Source organism: Dipodomys spectabilis, unplaced genomic scaffold (genome assembly GCF_019054845.1).
Source record: "Dipodomys spectabilis isolate Male_0828 unplaced genomic scaffold, ASM1905484v1 ptg000140l, whole genome shotgun sequence".
In the NCBI taxonomy this organism is placed as follows: domain Eukaryota; kingdom Metazoa; phylum Chordata; class Mammalia; order Rodentia; family Heteromyidae; genus Dipodomys; species Dipodomys spectabilis.
The window spans coordinates 10388800-10413434 of NW_024870817.1; the positions used below are offsets into that span (position 1 = coordinate 10388800).

A 24635-nucleotide genomic window follows, 5' to 3' on the forward strand; every position below is an offset into this window, starting at 1 on the left:
ATATAGAGTAGTACCTTAGAGAATACTAATGAAAAGCTGGAGCAATGAACTTTTTTTCCAAAAAATGATGAAAAAGCAGTTACTTCAAAAGATTAAAGGTTTAAAATGTACCCACCAAAAATGAAGTATAAAAGGTTTTAAGGGGGAAACTAGAAGTGAACTGGGGATAATTTTTGTGAAATTTTGAGATGAAGTTCTGACTTAAAAGGATATGCATCCAGGGTAAAAGTGCTTTAGTTCTAATTAGATAATTCATTGCCATTCATAGCATACTCTCTTTAATGTAAAGATGCTAGAGGAGACCGCTTTGGTTTAACCAAACTGACATTATTGAATATTAAATCTTAATTATTGAGAAATTTTGTTTCTTGCCTTCCTCCTTACTGACATTATTGAATATTAAATCTTAATTATTGAGAAATTTTGTTTCTTGCCTTCCTCCTTTTCCCTCCTCTACTTCTCCCTTCCTTTGTCTCCTTTTCCCTTTCTTCAATTGTTTCTTATTTCATTTCATCCTAGGAGAGTTCAGATGGATTATAGAGTGTTGATAAAAAGGACTTGAAGAAGGAAGAATATTCTGCCTCCAAATAGTAGTTTTGCTTATCTGATTTTAATAGGATTCAATAAATGATTCTTGTAGCTATATATATTATTAATAAATATGCTAATATAATTAAAATGGGACATTATAGTTATTTTAAGAAGAGTGACAGTTTTTATACCAAGAGGTAGTTCACTGAGATCACTTTTGGGACAATAAATTAGCAAAGTACATTTAGTAAGAAAAAGAGAATAATAAAAAATACATTGATAGCTGGGTACTTGTGACTCAGGTCTGTAATCCTAGCTCCTCAGGAGGCTGAGACCTGAGGATCACAGTCTGTGAGACAAAGCCATAAGTAGAGTTGTGGTTCAAGAAGTAAAGCACTGGAGTTGAACAAAAAATCCAGCCCTTGAGTTCAAACCCCAGGACCTACACACACACACACGCACGCACGCACGCACGCACGCACGCACGCACGCACGCACGCACGCACGTGCATGTATGTGTATATGATACATTTGCTGCACTGCTTAGTTTTTTGCTTTGGTGTGTAGAGAATTCTCTTATCAGTCTTCCTTATTGTGCTGAGCTTATTCAGTGTGACTAACTGCAAATTATTTTTTCTTAATAGCAGTAAATAATTACATACCAGGAAATCTTTAGCTATGATGTGAATGCCTAGTGTATGGTCAGAGGAGAATGTAAATTTTTAAACAACTTATTACATTGGCTCCTAGTAACTTGACCCAGGCATCATGCCTAAGATTGTCTATAGGAGCCAGTGAGGGGGAACACTGTATATACTCTCACATTAAAAAAAAATTATATCATTTTGATTTTTCAATATAAAAACTAATTTTTAGGTAAGTTTCTTATACACCTTTATAAGCTATGGCATGACACATCTGTTAGATTCAAGGTGTTCATTTTTTGACATAAGTATTTTAGCTGTGATCTTCTATACATTTGAGCATATTATCAGAAGCATGACTTTTTAAATTTATTGTAAAGGTGATTACAGAGGGGTTACAGTTACATACATAAGGTATAATGAGTACATTTCTTGTTAAACATTGTTACCTCTCCTTGGGTTTTCTCCCACTTTCCCCCTCAAGTTGTAAAGTTCATTTCCAACATAGTGTCTTGTGATTATCACTGTTGCATTAGTTCACAATTTGTCCTTTGTCTCATCATTTTGTTGTTCCCCTTCCCTTCTCCAAATCAGATAAACATATATATGTATGTGTGTGTGTATATATATGTATACACACACACACACACACACGACACAGGGTACCAAAATAAAAAACAATGACATCAGGGGATAAACCAGAGGGAAAAAAATGAAAGAAAAAAGAAATAACTTAGCACAATACATTAAAAACAACAACAATAACAACAAAGAAAAACCTCGGTTTTCCTATCTGGGAGTTCATTTCAATTAGCACCATTTTATATGATCATATGTACATAACTATAGAGCTATTGTGATCCTCTGCTAGGACCATCCTAGATATTTACTAATTATTATACATAAGGGAAACCATGGAGCCTATGTGTCTTTAGGTCTGGCTTACTTCACTTAATATGATTTTTCTAAAGTCTTTCCATTTCCTTACAATGGGGTGATAACCTTTTTTCTGATAGAAGCACAGAATTCCATTGTGTATATATACCACATTTTCTTGATCCATTCAGAAGCATGTGATTTTGATTTCTTCTACCACTGGTTGATGTCTTCCTGTGTGAAATTACTATTATTTTTCTTTTTATAACTAAAAAGTTCTATGGGGATGGAGGCATGACTTGTGTGGAAGGGCATCTGCCAGTGAGTGTAAAGCAACACTCCTACTGTTGGCTGTATATTCAAGGGAAATGAAATGAGTATGTCATAGAGACTCCTATGCTTACATGCTTCTAATAGTGCTATTTACAATATCAAAGAAGTGAAAACAACTTATGTTTTTAGCAGTTGATGAATGGATAACAAAAACAGTCTAAATATACACATGGAATACTATTCAGTTATGTAAAGAATTGATCCGGTCATTTGCAACAACATTGAGGAGACTGCAGAGCATATGTAAAATGAAATAATGTAGATTCAGAAAGACAGTTACTGCATGATCGTACAAATATTTAGACTCTAAAATAGTGTATTTAATAGAGATTGAAAGTAAATGATTTTTATCAGAGCCTGGGAAGAGGAGGGTTAGGAAATGATAGAGAAAGGTTAATCAATGGGTACTAAATTATAGTTAGCTAGAAACAAGAAGTTCTAGATTGCCATAGTATTAAGGGTAAATATAGGTAACAATAATGCATCACATAAAGGAAATTATTTGAAAGTTTTACCAAAAAGAAAGAATTAATGGACCAGTTTCAGTTATTGACATTTGTAATCCTAGCTACTCTGGAAGCAGAGATTGGGAGGATCTCAGTTTGAGGTCAGCCTAGCCTCAAATGCTGGGTAAGTACTAGACTACTCTACCACTTGAACCATGTCCTTGCACCTGTTGTATTTGTTTTATTTACTTGAGATTTATTTATTTTATTTGCCCCTGCTGGCCTCGAACTTGAGATCTTCCTGTGTCTACTCCTTGAGTTGCAGGGATTATGGATGTGCACCACAATTAAGCCTGGCTTATGATAAACATGTTCTTTGTCAACTTATTGCTTGCTCATAGCCCAAATTTTTGCCAATGTCATGTTGTATCTTTAGGGAGAAAATCAGTAAGAACATTTTCTTTAATGGTATGGGATTTTTATCAATAAACAAAGTGAAACTAAGTAGTGCAGAGTATATGCAATCTCAGTAAAGATGATTTAAAAGCAAGTCTTTCTCCAAAGTATCATTACTACTTTCACTTATCTGTCTTTGGGAGGGTAAGGGGGAGCACGAAGGCTGAAATTGTGGGACAAAGGCTGAACAACTGCGGCAGTGATATTCACTAGACACTGTGGAAAAAGAACTATATAATATGTGGGTGAGGATAGAGGGAAAACCCAGGAGAGATTGGGGGGAAGGGGTGGCATTTTTCAAAGAGAAATGTACTCTTTATCTTCTTATATGACTGTAACCACTCTGCACATCACCTTTACAATAACAATAAATATAATTTTTAAACTGTTTTCAAATGTTTAAGTATATAATGTAAAATTAGGTACATAGTTATTTTAAGCACTGGTCTAAGACTAAATGTACTAATTGCCAATAATTTAATTCCTTTCCATTAATTAGAACTAGATTTCTGCTAGATAATAATTGATTATCCTAAGGCTTTAAAAATATTTTTTCTTTAAAATTATTTAAATATGCCAGGGGCTGGTGGGTCACACCTGAATCCTAGCTACTCAGGAGGCTGAGAGAGGATCACGGTTCAAAGCCAGCCTGGGCAGGAAAGTCCTTGAGACTTATCTCCAATGAACCACTAGAAAATTGAAAGTGGTGCTGTGGCTCAAGTGGTAGAGTGCTAGCCTTGAGCTGAAAAGCTGAGGGACAGTGCCCAGGCCAGAGTTCAAGCCATGATGGCCAAAAAAGTAAATAAATAAAATAATAAAAAATTAAATATTTCATTTAAAATTTTTTTTAGTGTTTGAATTTCTTAAAATGTTTTTACTGTTCTGATTAAGTCAGTTTGATTTCTAAGATTTTCCTTGATTTTAAGGATCAAAGAAGTTCGTAAACTTGAGTTTTATTTTTAATTGTTCATTCACTCTTACACCCAAACTCAGGATTGTTGTAGCATTTAGGGGTGGATATAACTTAGTTTATATTAATATTGATGTTTATATTGATATCTTGGGCTGAAGTTCTTAATTTTCTAATGCACTCAATAAAATGTTTTATCTTACATAGTTAATAAACTTGTGAAATAAAAATTGTTATTGCTGTTAATGAGGCCAGATTTACTAATGACTTCAGTGTAAAAATTAAAGAAAGCTTAACTATCAAGTAATAAACTTTAAATATTTTAATTAAAATATTTATCTCTATTCTCTTCTTATATATCTATCATTGCTTTTATTATATATTTACAATTTTTATTTTCAAATTCAGTCTGAAAAAGGTCCCAAGCATTGTTTTAGAGGCGTCATACTATATACTTTATTCCAGTCACTTAAGTTACAATCTACTAAAATAATCACAGCACTTTTACTAGAGTAAAGAATATCAGTGCTGGATTATTGCTTAATTAAAGTCCAGAAGTGATGATGAAATAAATGAGATAATGATAATTACACAGTAACTGGTAACTAAATGTCTGGAGTAAATTTATAGCATGATGAATATGAACCCCTTCTGGGAGGTACTGTACCAAGTGATAAAATTTTATTTTTCTTATTCCTATGTGTACTCTTATTTCTTTGGTCACTCTTACTAGAAAAATAGTTTAGACTTTATTTTAGTGTATACTACTCTATTGGTAACCAACATCTTTATTTCATGAATATATGATTTCAAAATCATTTCTCTATACCCTTCTTATGGATTCATTTACTTTTTACTTTCTTTATGCATTTTATTGTTATTATAAAGGTATGTACAAAGGGGTTACAGTTTTATGTCATTTACTTTTATCTATATTACTACTTCATTGGAATTTTAAGAAATCCACAAAAATGATAAATTGTAGTAAATGTTAGCTTCCCATGTTTTTTCTGCTAACAAATAGACCTTCTCATGGGTAGAACAAGTACTCTGATAATAGATCATTATCTCACTTCCTGCTTCTTTTCATTGATAGCATTTTTTCATTCCTTTCACTTCAAATACTTTGTTTTATTATTATTCTGAAGGGATGATTACCTGTTAGATTAGTTAAAATACAAGAAATAAAAGACTTTATCTTACCTTACCATATTTCTACTTTAATATCCTTCTATCCTTGGTATGTAGCCCAACATCTGACATACATCATTTTCCTTTCCTCTGAAGTAATTTGACATTTCTTGCAAGGTTTACTGGCAATTTTTTTTTTCTCAACTTGTCTTAACAGATTATTTTTCAGCCAGGTACTAATGGTTTATGCCTGTAATTCTAGTTACCCAGGAGGCTGAGATTTAAAGATCATGTTTAAAAGCCAGAAAATGTGTGCTCTTTTCATAATAAACTATCAAAAAAAGACAGAAGTGGAGTGGTGGCTCAAGTGGTAGAGCCCCAGCTTTAAGCAAAAAAGCCAAGGGCCAGAGCTCAGGTCCTGAGTTCCAGCCCCAGTACTGGGGGGGAAAAAAAACGTTCACCTTTGCCAGATAATTTTTTAAGGTATAATGTTATTTATGAGTAGTTTTTTGTTCTTATAATTTAGCCTGGGGTTCCTTTTCATCACTGTATATTGTATTGCACCTTCCTTTTGCTTGCGTAGTATCTAAGAGGTTTTCAATGTAATTCTTACCCAGATTCATTTGTAGTAAAGGTTTCCTTCCCACATCCTTAATTCTGACTTCTTTCATGATTTTCCTTTCTTTGATTTTCTACAGAATGTGATAAATACAGTTGCTTACAGTTATCCTGTTTGGTATTTTCTATATTTCCTGGATTTATCCTTTTGTATCTTTCAGTAATTTTGAAAAATCATTACTTCAAATAATTACTTCAAATAATAGTCTTTTCCTTTGTTCTTGTATTATATGTGAAATTTTTACTTTTTTGCAACTGTGTCATGATTCTCTGAAAATGTCCTCTTACTCTTGTTTTTTATTAAAATTTTAGACATCTGTATTGACTTATCTTCAAGCTCCATGATGCTTGCCTTGGCCCTGACCTGTCTTCTAGTGAGCCCATCACAGTCATTCCTTACGTCTATTACAGTGGCTGTTTTGTTTATTGATTAGTTTCCATGTTTCTACTTACATTGCCCGTGTTATTTAATATATTGTCCATTTTTCTAATTTATCAATTAGCATATTAATTGTAGTTGTTAAAAACTCTCAGATTGATAATTCCAATATCTGTTCCACATTTGTATTTGGCTCTGATACTTGATGTAGATTTGATGTTTTTATGTGTTGTTGTCTTGTTTGTTTGTTTTTCCTTTTAGCATGCCTGGTAATTTTTTGTTGAACATTTGATGGGATATCAAATAGATGGGTCTGTTGTATGAAATTTTATGTGTATGTAACCAGTAGTTAAGTAGTGTTACTATTTGCTTTAGTTGGGTTGTGTGCAGCCAAAATTTCTTCTTACATTCAGTTTTCAAATTTCTTCTCATATTCCCATGTTTATCTTCTCTGTTGTCTCTCTTTCAGTGAGCTTGAATTTAGCATTTTACTTCTGTCCATATTGGCATATATAAAGCAGTAATATGTTACTGATGGAAACAAAGAACAGGATTATTTCAAATTGTTATTTCTGTCCTTTTTGTTGTTGTTTTTTGTTTTTTGTTTTCCCAGTCCTGGGTTGTGAACTCTGGGCCTGAGTGCTGTCCCTGAGCATTTCAGTTCAAGGCTAGTGCTCTACCACTTGAGCCACAGCACCACTTCTGGCCTTTTCTGTTTATGTGGTACTGAGGAATTGAACCCAGGCCTCGTGCATGTGAGGCAAGCCCTCTACCACTGAGCCACCTTCCCAGCCCCTATCTTTTTTTTTTTTGGGGGGGGGGTCCAGTCATGGGGCCTGAACTCTGGGCCTGGGTGTTTTCCCTTAGCTCTTCAGAAGGCTAGCGCTCTACCACATGAGTCATAACGCCACCTCCGTCTTTTTTCTTTTTTGCTTATGTGGTGCTGAGGAATCCAGGGCTTCGTGCATGTAAAGCTCTACCACTGAGCCACCTTCCCAGCCCCTATCTATATTTTTTTACAGTGAGACCCTTCTAGAAACAACCCTCACAAAGTTTGCCACACCAATTATGAGGTCAATATCTTTTAAACCTTAAAATTATCCACACTGATTATTTAAACTGATGAATCCATCGATTTAAAGTGATCCTACCCAGTAGTATCATGACTGAGAGTGTCCTTTCCTGGGATTTTGCTCCCAGTGAACTGATTCTCTGTATGGAATTGCTTTTTTCTCCAGGTTCCAGGGAAGTTTGCCTGATAATGTTCTTAAATCTCCTATGGATCTCTAGAAAGTGTTAACTTTTAGTTTGTTAAGCGCTTTACTTTTTGTGAGGTCTGGAGTAACTACTTTCAGGCTCTTTGAACATTAAATTGGAAATGAAATTCCTGTGTTTCTTACTAGAACAAAGATAAATGTTTGAGAATAGTTGGTTGTCTAAGCCTTTTGTTTTCCATCTTTGAGCAGTTTCTCAAGAATTGTTGAGCACAGATAACATTCTGACAAAAACACTTTTTTCATATTTAAAATTTTTTTCCAAATGCAGATTGCAACCCTATGCAATCTGGAAGACAATGAATTCTTGATACCTTCTTTTCCTAAGCTTGATTCAGCAATTAGGAAGATTTTTAAAAATTGAAGACACTTAACTTCCTAAAAAGATGTAGACTGAGTGGATGGGGAGAATTCTTGTACCATGTTAAATTTGCCAGACAGTCTCCTTTAAATAATAAGAAAAAGGTTAGGATACTGAAATCACCATCTTCTGAGACTAATTGTGTAGCAAAAAGGTAATTGACATTGAAATAGTGTGTTCAATGATAAAATTCAATCTTGTCCAGAGGAGTACTGAGATGGACACTTTACCCTACCCCAGAAGGTTGGGTATAGCAGAGAAAGTTAACTGGAAAAGTTGCCATGAGATATATTTCTGGGACAATGATTAGGGCAGAGGAAAAACACTGCCTTAGAGAGACATGATTCAATCTATAGTTATTTTTCTTTTGTAGTCAGGAATTAGAGAACAAAACAGATCAGGCAAATTAGATAATGTTTCTCCAACTCCTGCTGGATTTATCACTATATTTCTTTTATTTATTTTTTTTTGGGGGGGGTCTGGTTGTGGGACCTGAACTCTGGGCCTGGGCGCTGTCCCTCAGCTCTTCAGCTCAAGGCTAGCTCTTTACCACTTGAGCTTCAGCGCTACTTCTGGCTTTTTTCTTTTTGCTTATGTGGTGCTGAGGAATTGAACCCAGGGCCCAGGCATGCAAGGCAAGCACTCTACCACTGAGCCACCTTCCCAGCCCTATTACTATATTTCTTGAACTGATATATTACAAATTTTAGAACAGATACTTGCTCTCTATATCCAATGTAAGGATTTTCAAATTTGGTATCATCCTTTTTAATCAAAATTGAGAATCTTACAGTTCGCATTGATATAAGATTTAAGCAGTCAAAGTAGTTTACCTTTTAAATTTCTCTTATGTTCTATCTCTTGCATAGTGGTAGACTTCAAGTTTACTTTTGTTGTTGCTTTAGCTATAAGCATATGTTATGCTTTTATAGAAAATTTTAGAACATTATACGTTTTAGCTAATCTTATTTAGTTAAGCACTTCTCTTGAAGTGGAGTAAGGCCATTATGTGATTTCATGGTTTTATGTTTGAGTCTATATATTTAGTTTACTGTTTCAAGTACTATAGTATTACTACTTTCCAGTGAAATATAATAAACATAATTAAATTATTGTATTCAATATAGGAATATTAGTAGATTAATAAACCAGACAATTATTACCTAGTTTAATGTGGTCTCATAACTTTGAAATTGCTGTTAACTAACCAAGATAAAGTTGTACTAGCATACGTTTAATATACTGACTGTGTGTATATAGAAGAAAGAATTTTTGACTCTGTGAAGAAAACTAACAGATCTATTGTGGATTACAGAATATAGCATCAAAGCAATTGTCATATTAATTTTCTAAATAAAGAATTACTTTCTCATTTTGTTTCACAAAATTTGTATTTTAATTATGTTCCTAAAGTTATTCTGTAAGATATTTTGCAAAAAACTATTTTAAGGAGGAGAAACACTCCTTAAAGGGCCATTAAAATTATCCATTAAATATTCCTATTCCTTGTTTACTTTTTACAATTTACTGTTTACAATTATAATTTATATTAGGATAGAAATTATATATTAGTTTGTTGATGCTGTAACACTTGCCAGTTGTTGCTTAAAACAACACAGACTTACTGTCTTTTAATTCTGTAGACTAGAAGTCAAATTTGAGACTCATTATACTAAAATCAAGGTATAGACAGAGTTTGTAGGCTATAGGAGACAATGCATTTATTGCTTATTTGGGTTGTTGTATGCATTCAGTTCCTTGCAGTTCTAAGACTGTGGTTTCATTTTCCTACTAATTACAAAAGCCAAACTTCGTTGGCTTTTGACTATTTCTACTTTTAAAACCAAGAGCAGCTAATTAAGTCCATCTTACATTCTATCTCTCTGACATATTTTATTTCTGTAATTTTCCACTTTTGAGGATTTAAAAGATTAGAAAGAACCCACCATGATAATCCTGGCTAAATTTTTCAAGGTTTTTAATCTTAATTATATGTGCAGGTCTATTTACCATGTAACATAGCACTCACAGGTTCCAAGAATTGGGACAAAGCCATCTTTGAGGAGACTGTAACAGGACTATTATGCATTCTATAAACCTAGGATTGAAAATACTGTATTATTTGCTTGCAATACCAGTGACATTTTTCTCCTTGATTTAGTGAATACAAATAAGTCTTGAGATTCATACTTCACAAAATTATATTGGCTATAATATCTGTAGTGATATTGTAAAGGAAACAGATTCTAGAGACATTGGAATGGGGGAAGAAAAATACTTTAAAAGTATTCTTTTTCAACAGAGAAAGTCATAAGTTTTCTGAGTTGGTGTGTGTGTGTGTGTGTGTGTGTGTGTGTGTGTGTGTGTTTTAATGGCTCTAACCTTGAGTAGAAAGGTGCTCCACAGCTCTGGAAAGTCTGTTAATGTGCTATCAAAGCAGTCTAAGATAGAGATAAGCTTACTCAGAGCAATAACTTTCAATTTTATAAACTTGCAAAGTGAATGAAATTGCATCTTAATGTTTTATTTCTTTCCTTCTTAGATCATCACAAAATATGTTTATGATCTCCTGGAAAAGGATTGTAATTTGAAAAAAATCTCAATTCCAGTAAGTAACATTTTTTAAGTGTATTGCAAATAAAATGTAACTTCTCACTAAGATGGTTTGCAATTCAGAAGAAAACTTTAATTTTTAGGTTAACTGTGATAATTTTATACTTAAAAGGTTCTATTGTGCTTATATTGGTTATGTAAAATACCTATCAGTATCTTACATCTCTGTGTAAGAGCTCTTTAAAGTAATAATCTTCAATGTTAAGAAAAAACTAAGAGTACTTGCTTCCACTCTTTTTTGTTCATGTGATAAGAGATAGTATTGTAGATAGTAGATAGTAGATTATAGATAGTATAAATCCTTTTACATTTTTCTGAAATATTTTTATTTAATTGAAGTAAATCAATATTCATTACTTTAAAATATATGCTATTTCTTCATATACATTACATATACACATTTCTGAAATCTTTTTTCGTAGTTATCATTAATTACTTGTATAAAGGAGTTACAATTCAACATGTTAGTTTATGGGAACAGTACATCTATATGTTGTCTCTTTCATCATTCTTCCTTTTCTGTTTTATAACACTGTTCCTTTCCTTTCTGGCAGAACACTCTAGATATTTTGTATATTCTATTCTTTTGGAGTGGAAGGTTTGATAGGTTCAAATTCTCTGGTTGAACTTCTTAAACTACAGCAAATAAAAAACTTCTGTTTTTATTTAAAACATGAAACATAAAGCTTTCAAGTGATAAAATAGTAATCTATGTGAAATGATGCTCTAATTTTGTGATGTATATGAGTCTGGAAGACTTAATCCAAAACCAAAGCTTTGCATGAAAATTTTTCATAAGATTTTCAAATTTCTTGAATAATGTTATTCTAATACAAATGGAAGGCTTTGAGGATTTCTAAGTGCTATTCATCACACAGATTGATATAGTTCAATGGAAATGGTTTACATTTTTATATTATAGGTAAATTCACTTTCTAGGTCACACTATTAGTGATTGATTCATTGAAAACAATGATCATTATTCTGTATATTTGTCAACCCTTGGTTTATTTGGAAACATCCTTCTTTAAGAAGTTTTGATGCTAGATCTAGAAAAAACACTGCATATTCGAATTCTTAAAGTGTTCACCATAGAGGTCTTTCAGATTTTTTGTTAATTCCTAAGTATTTATTTTGGGGGGGGGGCAATTGCAAATGGGCTTGCTTTCTGATTTCAATCTCAATCATTGTTGGCATACGGAAAAGCTACTGATATTCGTGGTTTGAGTTCATACCCTGCTACTTTGCTGAAGTTTTGGATTATCTCTAGTAGGATGGGAGAGGAAACTTTAGGGTCCTTTAGGTACAGGATCTTGTCATCTGCCAAAAGGGATAGTTTTACTTCTTTTTTTTTCCATCTTTGGGTCCTCTTTATGTCTTTCTCTTGCCTATGGCTCTTACTAGAAATTCCAACACTATATTAAAAAGGAGTGGAGAAAGTGCATACCCTTACTTATCTCCTTCCTGATTTTAGAGGAAATGTGCTTGCTTCTGTTTATATGTTGTATTACATTTATTGATTTATGTATGTTGAACCAGCTTTTCATCCTTGGGCTAAATCCCGTTTGATCATAGTGTGTGATTTCCTTTATTAGTTGTTGGATTCAGTTTGATTCAGTTGCCAGTATTTTGTTGAGAAGTTTTGCATCTATATTCATTAAGGAAATTGGTCTAAAATTCTCTTTTCTTGATGTGTCCTTAGCTGGCTTTGGGATGAGTGTAATATTAGTTTCATAGAATGAGTTTGGAACTGATCCATCCTTTTCTATTTCATTGAAGAGTTTGAGGATTATTGGTGTTAGTTCTTTAAAAAATCTTATAGAATTCAACTGTGAAGGCATCAGGTCCTGGGCCTTTTCTGGAACATAAGTCTTTTATTACCAATTCAATTTCATTACTTGTGGTGGATGTGTTTAGTTGGTTTATGTTGTCCTGGCTCAGTTTGGGCATAATCAATTGTCTGGGAATGTATTCATTTCTACCAGATTCTCCAGTTTATTTCCATAAAGGCTTGTAAGGTATTCCCATATACTGAATTTTACTTGACTCTATTGATGTTTCCCTCTTCATTTCTGATTTTATTTATTTCAATGACTTTTTAGTCAAGTTTTCTAGGGACCTGTCAATTTTATTAAAGAACCAACTTTTGGTTTTGTTGATTCTCTTTAAAATTTGAAATAGGAAATTGGAAAAGATTTAACAAAATGTAAAGACTTTCCATGCTCCTGGATTGGAAGAACTAACATTGTGAAAATGGCAATACTTCCCAAAGCAGTTCACAAATTCAATGGAATCCCAATCCAAATCTCAACATCTTCTTGATTAAGATAAAGAAAACAATTCAAAAATTTGCATGAATAACAAAAGACCCCATATAGCAAGAGCAGTCGTTAGCAGGCAGCACAATGTTGAGGGAATTATAATACAAAACTTTAAGCTCTATTACAGAGTCATAGTAATGCAAACAGCTTGGAATTGGCACAAAAATAGTACTGAGGACTAGTGGTACAGAATAGAAGATATAAAAATGAACCCACAGACCTATAGCCATTCAATATTTGATAAGGGAGCCAAAAACATAGGCTGGAAGAAAGACAACCTCTTCAACAAATGGCAAAACTGGTGCTGGTGCAAAAAACTGAAATTAGATGCTAATACACCACCTTGCACCAGCATCAATTCAAAATGGATCAAAGACCTCAATGTAAGACCAGAAATCATGAAACGTTTATAGGAAGGGATAGGGAAATCACTAGGGCTCCTGAGCACAGGTCAAAACATTCTAAGTAAAAATCCAGAAACACAATAAATCAAAGACTTGATAAATGGGATTACATCAAATTTAAAAGTTTCTGCATGGCAAAGGACATAGCTAACAAGCTAACTAGAAAGCTCACAGAATGGGAGACTTTTACCGGCTATACATCAGACAAGAGCCTAATATCCAGAATATATTTAGAGCTCAGAAAATTAGACCCTAAAAATTTAAACCCTCAGACAGACTCAGAGTAACAAAGGTTGTATGGTTTCCCTCATTTGTGGTAGCTAGAGTGTACCTATGAATCTGTAAGTAAGCATACTGGGTGGTAGACAAGTAGTTACAAATGAATTTAACTGAAGTATAATTGACTTATGAGAGCTCAAGTAGTGTAATTTTGTAGGAAGATTAGATCAAAACTCAACAAAATCAGCACCAGGAAATGAGTACACCCAAGATGAGAAGTGGGCCCATGACAGAGGGGAAGATGAATGAAGGGTGGAAAGGGGAGAATACAAGCAACAATTCATTGTATATACCACAAAACTAAGAAAACTAAGGGAATGGGTAGATCGAAGTGGGGTGAGAATATTGAAGGGGTGACACTGATCAAGATGCGTTGTATTCATAAGCTGCTTTGTTACATGGCACTGCCTTTACACAACTCCATAAAGATAATTTTAAAAATAAATTTTAAAAGTTAAAAAAAACTGCATCTTGAATTTTGTCTTCTGGAAAGTTAAGGTAGAATTTTATCATGCTGGCCCATCTTCCTGTCTTTTTAATTTTGCTTCTTGCAAAATATATGAAGAAATGATAGAGATTCTTAGGGTAATCATTGATATAACACAATTCTTATTGAGTCCTTTAACTCTGTTACCTATCTGCCTCGATGGAACTTTGAAGGTGACTTTAATTTATGGATTTCAAGTATGAATTACAATATAGTTGCAATATAGGTTGTATTATATATTAAAATTTAATTTTCTTTATGGAAAAACTGAAATTGGATAGAGGACTTGGTTTAATAAGTATAGTTCTTTTCTTATTTTAAATTTAGGCAATAAAACTATCAAGAATATAGAAAAATTTATATGAGACCTAGAATAAGTATCACATCTATTTTTGGTTTAAAATGTTTTCCATATTTTTTGAACTTAAAATCCAAATTCTGGGTGTTGGTGGCTCAAACATGTAATTCTGGCTACTTGGGAGGAAAGTGGTTTGAGATCAACATGGGCAAATGTTCACATTTCAACCAATCATGGGGTACTGTAACAAGACCCTATCTTCTCAGCTATGAAAGAGGTTGAAATCACTCAGATTACAGATGTAGGCCAACCTAGGGGAAAAGAAAATTGCAAGACCCCATCTCAACAGGTCTATTTAGACTTTCACATGTATGTAGCTTGGGTGTGATAAGAGGTATTGTAGTCCAGGCTGACACAAGAAAATAAAAAGGCAAAATGACTAAAGCAAAAATGGCTGGAGATGTGGCTCAAGTAGTAGAGCATGAAGTCAAAGCACTGAATTCAAACCCCATTTCTGAAGGGGAAAAATAAAGGAAAAAAACTCAATTTAGTATCTATCCTAAATTATCCTGTATTTTACATATTAAAATTTTTACTAACTTTTTTTTCCCCGAGTTCCCTTAAATCCCAGAGTTGTAGTGTTATAAGGTGAAACACCCCAGAAGCCACCTTTTGGAATATGAAATAACTGGAGCCTTTACAGTTAGCAGGCTGCAGGCAGCCAGTTGTTATAAAGGCCTGCAGCCCCCAAATACACATAACACAACTAGGAAACATGCTAGAGAGGAAAGAAAGAACAAAAACCAATACAATACAAGCTCTCTCTGTTGGAGAGCTGAATTGGGATGCCATGATGACCGGAGACAAACCAGGAGACAGGACATAAGACAAGATCTCTGAGACACGGGACATAGTATCTTTGCGGCTGGGTTGGGCCTAAATAGGGCCCAAGCAGGGAGCAGATCCACGAGAAGTTCTCAGTTCCAGGCACTGGAGTGACAGTTCAGTAATCTATTAGCCAGTGCCTGCCCCTGCCTCTGCCTCCAAGGTTCCTGTAAGCCTATCACCTGGGAGGCAGGTGATGGACAGGGGTGTTTCCCTCCCCGGCAGCATGAAGACAAGATGCCAGACCCTATCATCTACCATGTGGCCAATATGGCACCAGCCAGACTTGAACTCCTTACTTCAGTAGCAGAGGTGGTTTTTTTTTTTTTAATAAAGATGTTCTTTGTTACTAAAAATAAACTATCAAATCTTTTTTTTCCCTGATAATGAACCGGCAGTTTTGTAGCTAAACTATTTAAAAAGGAAACCTTCCTCCCTTTACATGACAGTACTTGTGGAAACCCATGATTTGACAGTAAAGAGTGTGATCATGTCTTTGGCTTATATTTCACGTAAATAAATGCAAAATGTTCTAGATTATGGTATCTCATACTTGTGAGACTGTTTGATATGTGAATTATCTTGATAATCACAAGTTTTCACTGTTTATTTTATGTTTAAGTGAACCATCATAGTTTATGCTAAAAATGACTTGTTAACTGTTGTTTATTTATTCATTTGTAGTCTTTTAAATTTTCTAGAATAACATTATATATAAAAACATTTTATCTTAGGAAAATAAGCCTTCTTCCAATCTAAAAATCATATTCCTGCAATTCAAAGTAGTAACTTTGAATTGTTTCAAAAATTGACTCCATTTTCTGCCTATTAAACAGAGACTTGGTCAAATAGAAGAACAGAGACAATGATCAGTACCTTGGACAGTTTGTAGCCACAGATGATTTTCTCTTCAAGAATAACAGCTATCATTTCTGTGGCCTTTCGTGTGTGTGTGTGTGTGTGTGTGTGTGTGTGTGTGTGTGTGTGTGTGTGTGTGTGTGTGTGTGTGTGTGTGTGTGTGTGTGTGTAGAATGAGAACTACTGAGGCTTCAAGCAGCTTTGCCTTTTACTTTTTCTCTCTTGTTACCACCATTTTCTTTAGCCACTTCAAGTGGTTCTCCATTTTTATGTAATGTTCTTAGGCCAAAGAGAGTTTTCTTCCCAAGCCTCTTTTCTTCTGGCTCTCACCAACTTCTGTTCTTATGTGGCTTTGGTCATGTTTCCTTTCATCATCAAAATGTGTTTGGCATGTGCAGAGCATGTAAGTGAAGCTAATGTGACTGCATTTCACTTCATATCTCTTTTCCTGTATTTAGTTACTTATAATAAAGTTATATTTAAGTCATTTCAATCCTTAAAATTGTGTAGCTCTTTTGAATTTCTTAATAATTATACATTTAGTTAATCTTCAACATATGCTTTATGAAGCAGGTAACTATTTAAAGAGGATGCATTATTCAGTTAAATGCTTTTTATTAGAGGAAGTCACTGCCTGTGCTGGATAGATTCCTTTCCAAAACTGTATTCATTCTTTTATTTACTGAATACTGGCAACATGCCAGGCTTTGTTCGAGATACTGAGAATGTAACTGAATACAAGATAGAGAACTTTATGCCTTTGTAGACATATTCTGGTGGAGAGATCCTTAGGAGAATAAACAAATACAAACATACATGAACCCTACAATATATTGGAAGTGGTGTGTACTATTGAGGAAAGTGAGACAGGAAAAGAATCATAGGATTCTTGGGGAAGTATCCAAAATCAGAAAAGACTTTACTAGGAAGATGGTATTTTTCTTAAGCCCTGTGGCCATTCTTATTTTGCTAAAAGAATTGCCTTTGGTCATCTTATTTATACAAATAGTTAAGGATTGCCGGGCACCAGTGGCTCATGCCTGTTATCCTAGCTACTCAGGAACTGAGATCTGAGGATCATGGTTCAAAGCCAGCCTGGGCAGGAAAGTCTGTGAGACTCTTATTGCCAACTAACCACCAGAAAAATGGAAGTGATGCTGTCGCTCAAGTGGTAGAGCACTAGCCTTGAGCTGAAGAGCTCAGGGACGGGGCTCAGGCCCAGAGTTTAGGCCCACAACTGACCAAAAAAAAAAAAAAATAGTTAAGGATCTACATGTTTTAGTAGAGAAATTTTATTATAATTTTCTATTCACATGAACAATGACTAGAAATATTTAGCATCTAGGGCATTTTAAGAATTTGAAGTTTTCCTTACTTATTTTGGTAGTTATATGAATATATAATGTTCATAAAATGGAGAACTAGTGCATTATACTGTCTTTGAGTTGATCTGGTTGTGAAGGTGTGTTTGTGTTACAAGCTATCAGGATGCTATGGCTGGCCTATACAAAGTCTTCCATTCCCATTTATGAAATACCATTTAGTGTGCACTATGACAGATGAAGTAAAAGATTGGGAAATTATCCCTGTTTGAAAGTCTTATGTCTTTCAAATTTTGTTAAAAACGTAAATAATTGGCATAAACAAAATGAGTCAAAATATGCATTATTGATCCCTAAGTAACTGAACTCACAATTATTATTATATAACGCTGTGCTTACAATCCAACTGAAAATTTTAAGTCCCTTTACCTAGAATAGTATATGTTTGAATGTTAAGTAGTTATAGTACAAATTATAGTATTCCTGGCTACTCTATATTTTTCCAGCAAGTGAATGTTCCAGTTAAGGTTTTCTATTTTCTGTTACATGTACCATATATTTTAGACAGAAAATTATTACTTGGTGATCTTGTACAACTTACTTAAACTTACTTACATTTTAGTTTCTTTTTCTGTTGATAAATGTTAGAAGCTTAGGCAAAGTTAGCTGGAGGTCCTATCTGAAAATCTAAAACTAAAAACAAAATGATTGAGGCATTGCTCAAGTGACAGTTATTTTTATTTAGGATTTTATATTGTTAAATAAGTATAATGTACACGGTCTTATTTCCAGTATTCATTTTCATGTATTTTATATTTAAATCATTATGTTTTGATCATTTGCCTGATATGTAATAACTAATCTCAAGTGAATATTATTTTTTTAATCTGTAATAACCAGTATTTTATAGTAACCTTACCTGTTTATCTCATTTGTGTGTGTTCTTGATCAGAAAACCTTTATTTATTTAATTTTTTTTTAATTACAGGTAGATGCCACAGAAAGTGAACCAAAGAGTTTTATCTTTATGAGTGAGGATGCATTGACAAATCCACAGAAACTGATGGTTTTAATTCATGGTAGTGGTGTTGTGAGGGCAGGTCAGTGGGCTAGAAGGCTTATTATAAATGAAGATCTGGACAGTGGCACACAGATACCTTTTATTAAGAGAGCTGTGGATGTAAGTGCAATTTCTTTTGTTTTGGGGCATTTTATAATTCTATTATATGTTATACATTATTTTAATCATGTGTCATTAAAAAGTATAACCTATAAACATACTCTTCTCATCAAATTGTTACTACTTAACTTCTATGATGACTGTTCTAAATTATTTTGCAATTATGAAGAAGTGCATATATATCTTAACCCTTAATATCTTTAAAATGAATATTTCCTATTCTACATTTTGTTTTTATTATGTAAAATGCCGTTTAAAATATCAAATATTTATTCATCAACATTGAAAGTACTTCTGACAAAAAGATCATAATTGTTTTTGTAAGACTTTGCTTAACAAATTTAATGAAGTTGAAGTCTAAAGGAGATCTGCTAGCTTAGACCAGTCTCTTGTTGTTTATAGGAAAAACAGAGAAAAACTCAGATTTTTTGTCATTAATAAAACTGCAATACCCAAAAATAAGATGCTGTAATCATAAAACAAACAAACAAAATGGAAAATTTCTTTATTTTTATTAAATTCAAACTTTTCAAAAATGGTTATCTTAAAATTTTGCACAAGGCTTTATTTTTTACTGTGATAAATAATAAGGTGTTTTTCTGACCCAGTATTGTTAGAGCTTAATGTTCATCTCGAGTTGCTTTACTTTTTATTCTTAACTTCTGTATTGAAAGCCAACTTTGTCAAAGAATGGATGAGTAGGAATCTTCCTCAGGAAAGTATGGTGTCATATAAAAAAATTTAATATAAGATTACAAAAGTATTTAGGAATAGTATGTATGTGTATATATATACATATATATATACATATAAATGTACTTAAGCTTTTTTGTTTCTAAGATTGATATTAATACATGTTTGTGGTTAAAGTTGGAAAAGTTTCCTGATTATACAGATAACTGCAAAATTAAAGATAAGTTTTCTATTCTATTGACTCTGATCAGAAAATATCAGGTCTCAGCCCAGGTCCTAAAGGACATTTTTGTTAATAGATTTTAGTTAATATTTTGTAAAAGCTGCGAGTTGAGTTACTTAGGTTAATTACATTTTTTATAATTTTCATAAACAAGGAAACTATATTCACTTTTGGCTTGGTTTCTCATTTCAATTATTTGTTCATTAGTATTAAAATAACTGAATATTTCATTAAATAAAGTTTTCGACTGAAGCAGTGCACCATTAAACTATTTTAAACTATTTCACATTTCAGGATTTGCACAGATAACTTGATAGATAAAGATTGTTCTTCATTTTTTGTATGTTTGAATTCGTGAAACTAATAAATTTCTATTTCTAAAATTTTTAATTTATTTTTATTGTAAAGGTGATGTATGAAAGGGGTATAGTTAATTTAAGTCAGGTAATGAATACCTTTTTTTAAAACCATGTCATCTCTTCCCTTATTTTCTCCCAGTTTTTTTCTTTTTAAGAATTTGTTAATTGAAATCTCTATAGGTTAAAAAAAGAAGAAGAAGAAGAAGATTCCCTGGCCCATCATTATTCCTGTTTTTCAATTTACACAGAATAACTCAGTTTAAAACAATAGGACTTTTCTCAATATATCATCTTCCTGAAGCTCCCAGATATGAGGGTAGGGACAGAATGTGTTCACTTAAGCTAGCCGTCTATACCAGAGCAGTCACTGTCTCACCAAATCCCTGTAATGGGCTTAAATCTTCTGGGGAAGACATAGGGTTATCCTGCCACTAGATTTGACAGTCTGTCACTAGGGTTATCTAGGTTACCTTGTGATTGAATCTCACCTTCACCTTTACATTCCAGAGAGCCGCAAACTGTGTGCTGCTTTTTTTCAGTTGCTTCTGTTTCTCCATGATTTTTTCTGCTGTCTTGCTCCCTCTTCCTGGTTCCCAGTGTTCCTCCACCATTTCCCTCTTCAGGATGTAAACTCTCTTGTGTTATCTGGCTCTTCTCATTCATGGAGTCAGAACAGTGGATGTTCTAATATCATCTTTTCCCACCTCTTTTTAATTTGTTTGACGTAGGATCTGACTGACTTGGCTGGAGCTGGACTAAAACATGTTCCTCCTGCCTCTGCCTCCTCAGTAGCTGAGAATACCTGTATGTACCACTGTGGCTGGCTTTGATCTGTGGTTTCTTGGTATATGCTCTCCTTTTGTTGGAACCATCAAAAAGTTAATACAAAATATAATTTCAAATCTTGCATTTCTTAAAAATGCATTTAGTCTACTTTTCCACTTGAATAATTCAATAGGCATCAATTTACAGGTTGAAAATAATTTACATTCTGAAATTTGAAGGCTTTTTAAAAATTATCTTTGGGTTTTTTTAAATTTAGGTTTGGTTTGGGGAGCTTTTGTGCTCAAGGCTAGTGCTCTACCACTTGAGCCATGGCTCTGGTTCTGGCTTTTTGGTTTTTAATTGGAGATAAGAGTCTCATGGCCTGCCCTGGTCAGGCTGGCTTCACTCTGCAATCCCAAGATGAGCCTCCTGAGTAGTGATTACAGATAGGAGCCACTAGTGCTTGGCCAGGTAAATATTGTTATAATTGAAAAGCCTAGTACCATTCTGTCTGTTGTTTACTGTGGAATCTTACTCTCCTTTCTGATAAGCATTAAATCATATTCCCAGGTATAGTGGTTCATACCTACATTCCCAGTAATAGGAAGTAGAGGTAAGAGGACAGTGAATTCAAGACTAGATTGGGTTGTATCATGAGACACTGTCTCAGAATTTTTTTTTCAGTATTTGTTTACTTTTGCTTTTGATTGTTTCTGCTTGGCAGTTAGTGTGGGTTTTTTTCTGCATTTAGAATACACACTCATGATCCTTAATGTTGGGAAGCTTTTTGCTTAGAACAATTTATTTGAGCCTTGTTTCTTTTTCTCTTCTGTGTTCTGATGTCCTTATTCCAGCCCTTTTCTGGATAAGTTCTACAAAGAAAAGAAAAAAAACAACTTGCTATCTATTACAGGTCTAGCCACCCAATGTGAGATTATAATATGCTTTGTACTTGTACTTGTTAATTTGGGGAGGAGGTTGGTCATGAATTTAAAACATGTGTCTCTGCTTTTAGTCATAAGCTTACCTCTTATTTCCACAGTATCTTGCTTACGTCTCATTTCTGAATCATTCTCAACTTTTCCAGGGTAATAGAAGAAAGGTGATAAGATAATACAAGTAAGCTAGCTAATTTCTTTTTTTCCTCTGATTGGTACACCTGTAAAACTGATTGGTTGCAGGGTTAGAATTTTTCATGAATTTCATGGGGTCCTGTTGTATAATGATCTAGAACAGGATATGACTTTTTTCCTAGTAAGTTGGATAATAAACTTTTTGGTTATACTTCAGCTCGTACCTATAATTCCTGTTCTATCAATTGTATATTACAAATTGTATTTCAACAATATCCTACAAATATGGTAATGGGAAATTTTCATAAGATTTTAATGACTATGATGAGTATTAGATAATAGAAAATAAGAATATTATATTAAAGTAAGGCATAATTACTTTTCTAACAGGAATAATGTCATATAGCAGCTTATAAGAAAGTATTGAATTCATAATGCAAGCACAATAAAGACTATGGCAAGAAATACATGTTTAACTTCTCAGAGACCTCAGAATCAAAACAATTGCACAACATTTTAAAATAAATATTTTGGACTGGGCGCCGGTGCCTTATACCTGTAATCCTAGCTACTCAAGAGGCTGAGATCTGAGGATCGCGGTTCAAAGCCAGCTCATATAAAATTTTCTGTGATAATATAGTTATTGGCTTGATTATTTCTGAAAGATTTTACAATTTAGTAAATGTTTAACTATAAACCTGAAACCATCTGCTTAAATAATTATTTTTTCCTTTAAAAATGAAATTTAAGTCACTGAATTTCCTTTAAATGCTCATTTTTGGGTACATGAATATGAAACTATTGAAGCCAAGGCCAACAATTCTAAATTATAAGAGTACACTTTAGACATAATATAAATTAATTAAAGAAAATGTGTTATTTTTTCCATTATAGACTTCATAAAACATGTTTGGAGTAAAAACTTGAAGAAGGTTAAAGCTTGGTACATTTCTGAGCTGATAAGACCTATGTGGTCACACCAGCTCTCACACCACCAGCAAAGAAACAGTGAGATGACAGCTCTAGTGTTTGGAGAGAGGCTGCTAATGACAGCTTATTCCTTTATGATTTCAACCCCTGACAGAAGACAGGTCTGCTTGTTGCATCATGGCAGGTATATCATTACCTTCTGGCCCTGTCAGTTATGACTGAATTGGGAGAAAAACTGTGTTCAGTTTTGAAAATCCAATTACTTTCTGGAATTTTGGTCACAGTTTCTGAGATGAATAAGATAAGGTACTCTGTGATAGACCCTTTTGTCTATAGATTGTTTCTGATACTGAACTAATCAGCAAAGCAGCAGTAATGCCAGAACTTAAGTTCTTCCTAGAGTCTAGCAAAAAGTTAGCTACTGTAGTACAGAGAACCATGATATCACCCCAAGAAAAAATATTATAAGCCTTTTTATGACTAATATCTGTACCTGATTTCTAATAACTTTCAAAGCAGACCTAGACTTATTCACTAAGAACAAGAGGAAAAATACAGGGATTTAAAATGAATAGGCACCATTTTTTACATGAGAAATGATGGTTATAATTGTAATTTGTTTATAGTTGGTCTTTGATTGCTAAATTACATATATACTTGAATTCTTCAGGCTTTTGGGTGGCAGTCTAATAAGTCACTCTTGAGACTTAAAAAGAGAGGGTGTGAATTTTTGTAAGTATGTCAAAAGCCTTGGGGTTTTGTAAGACCAGAATTTCAGTTCATATTCAGTTTCAATGTGTAGAAAGGGAACATAAAAATTCTTATTTAGTTTCTGTGGCATCCTTTAGAATTGCTCTAATATCTTTTCCAAATCTTTTTTTTTTGCTCGGTCTTTACACTACTATGTCTGCGATCTGGATCCTTTTTGTCCTTTTGATTTTGTCCTTTGATTTTGTTTGAACTTCTGATCCCTGTTTGGTGCTCCTTCCTTGAATCAGTTTATGTAGTGTGAATTGCTGAATTAGAGATGTCTGGGGAGGGAATGTTTGAGTCTATGTGGATAGAATGTGAACCTCCTGTTGTTATAATCAATTTTCTGTACACTTTCAAACATTAGAGAAGCCACAATGTAATCTGGAATCAAACATTTTATTAAAAAAATATATTTTTATTATAAAGATACTGTATAGAGGGGTTACAGTTACATGAGTAAGGTAATGTGTGTATTTCCTATCCAGCATTGTTTTTCCCTACCATCCTTTACCTCCTCACCTCCCAAACTCCTCCCTCCCCCTCCCAAAGTGGTAAAGTTCGTTTTCAACATAGTGTCTTGTATAGCTCATTGCTACAGTGGGCCAACAGCAGCAAGAAAGATAAAACCACTTGTGTCCCTATCTTGGGGTTCATTTCGCTTAGAATCATCTTATATAGTCATATGTACATAGCTTTTGACTTTTTGTTTGTCCTAGACATATACTAGTTATTGCAAATAAGGGAAACCGTGGGACCTATGTTTCTTTGGGCTTGGCTTATTTCACTTAAGATAATTTTTTCCAAGACTTTCCATTTCCTAACAAATTGGGAGGTGCCATTCTTTCTGATGGAGGCATAGAATATATATATATATATATATATATATATATATATATATATATATATATATATATATATATATATATAAATTCTCTCTCTCTCTCTCTCTCTCTCTCTCTCTCTCTCTCTCTCTCTATATATATATATATATATATATATATATATATATATAAACATTTTCTCAATCCATTCATCTACTAAGGGGCATCTGAGTTGGTTCCAAATCTTAACCATAGTGAATAATGCTGCTACAAACATAGTTGTGCTGGTAGCTTTAGTATGGCCTTGTTTGTGATCGTTTGGGTAAATGCCCAAGAGTGGGATTGTTAGGTCATAGGGGAGTTCTATGTGGAGTTTTTTGAGGAACCTCCATACTACTTTCCAGAGTGGTTG

General features: G+C 33.6%; 1 protein-coding gene across 7 annotated transcripts in view; it reads left to right on the forward strand.

Annotated features, from left to right (window-relative positions):
* The window catches only part of Fam172a (family with sequence similarity 172 member A), a 380050-nt gene that overhangs the window by 78778 nt on the left and 276637 nt on the right, over positions 1-24635 (forward strand). For all 7 annotated transcript variants that reach the window (XM_042691028.1, XM_042691029.1, XM_042691031.1 and 4 more), the window contains 2 exons: positions 10502-10567; positions 18415-18606. In XM_042691028.1, coding sequence (XP_042546962.1) covers positions 10502-10567; positions 18415-18606 — 258 coding nt within the window. The remainder of the gene's footprint in view (positions 1-10501; positions 10568-18414; positions 18607-24635) is intronic.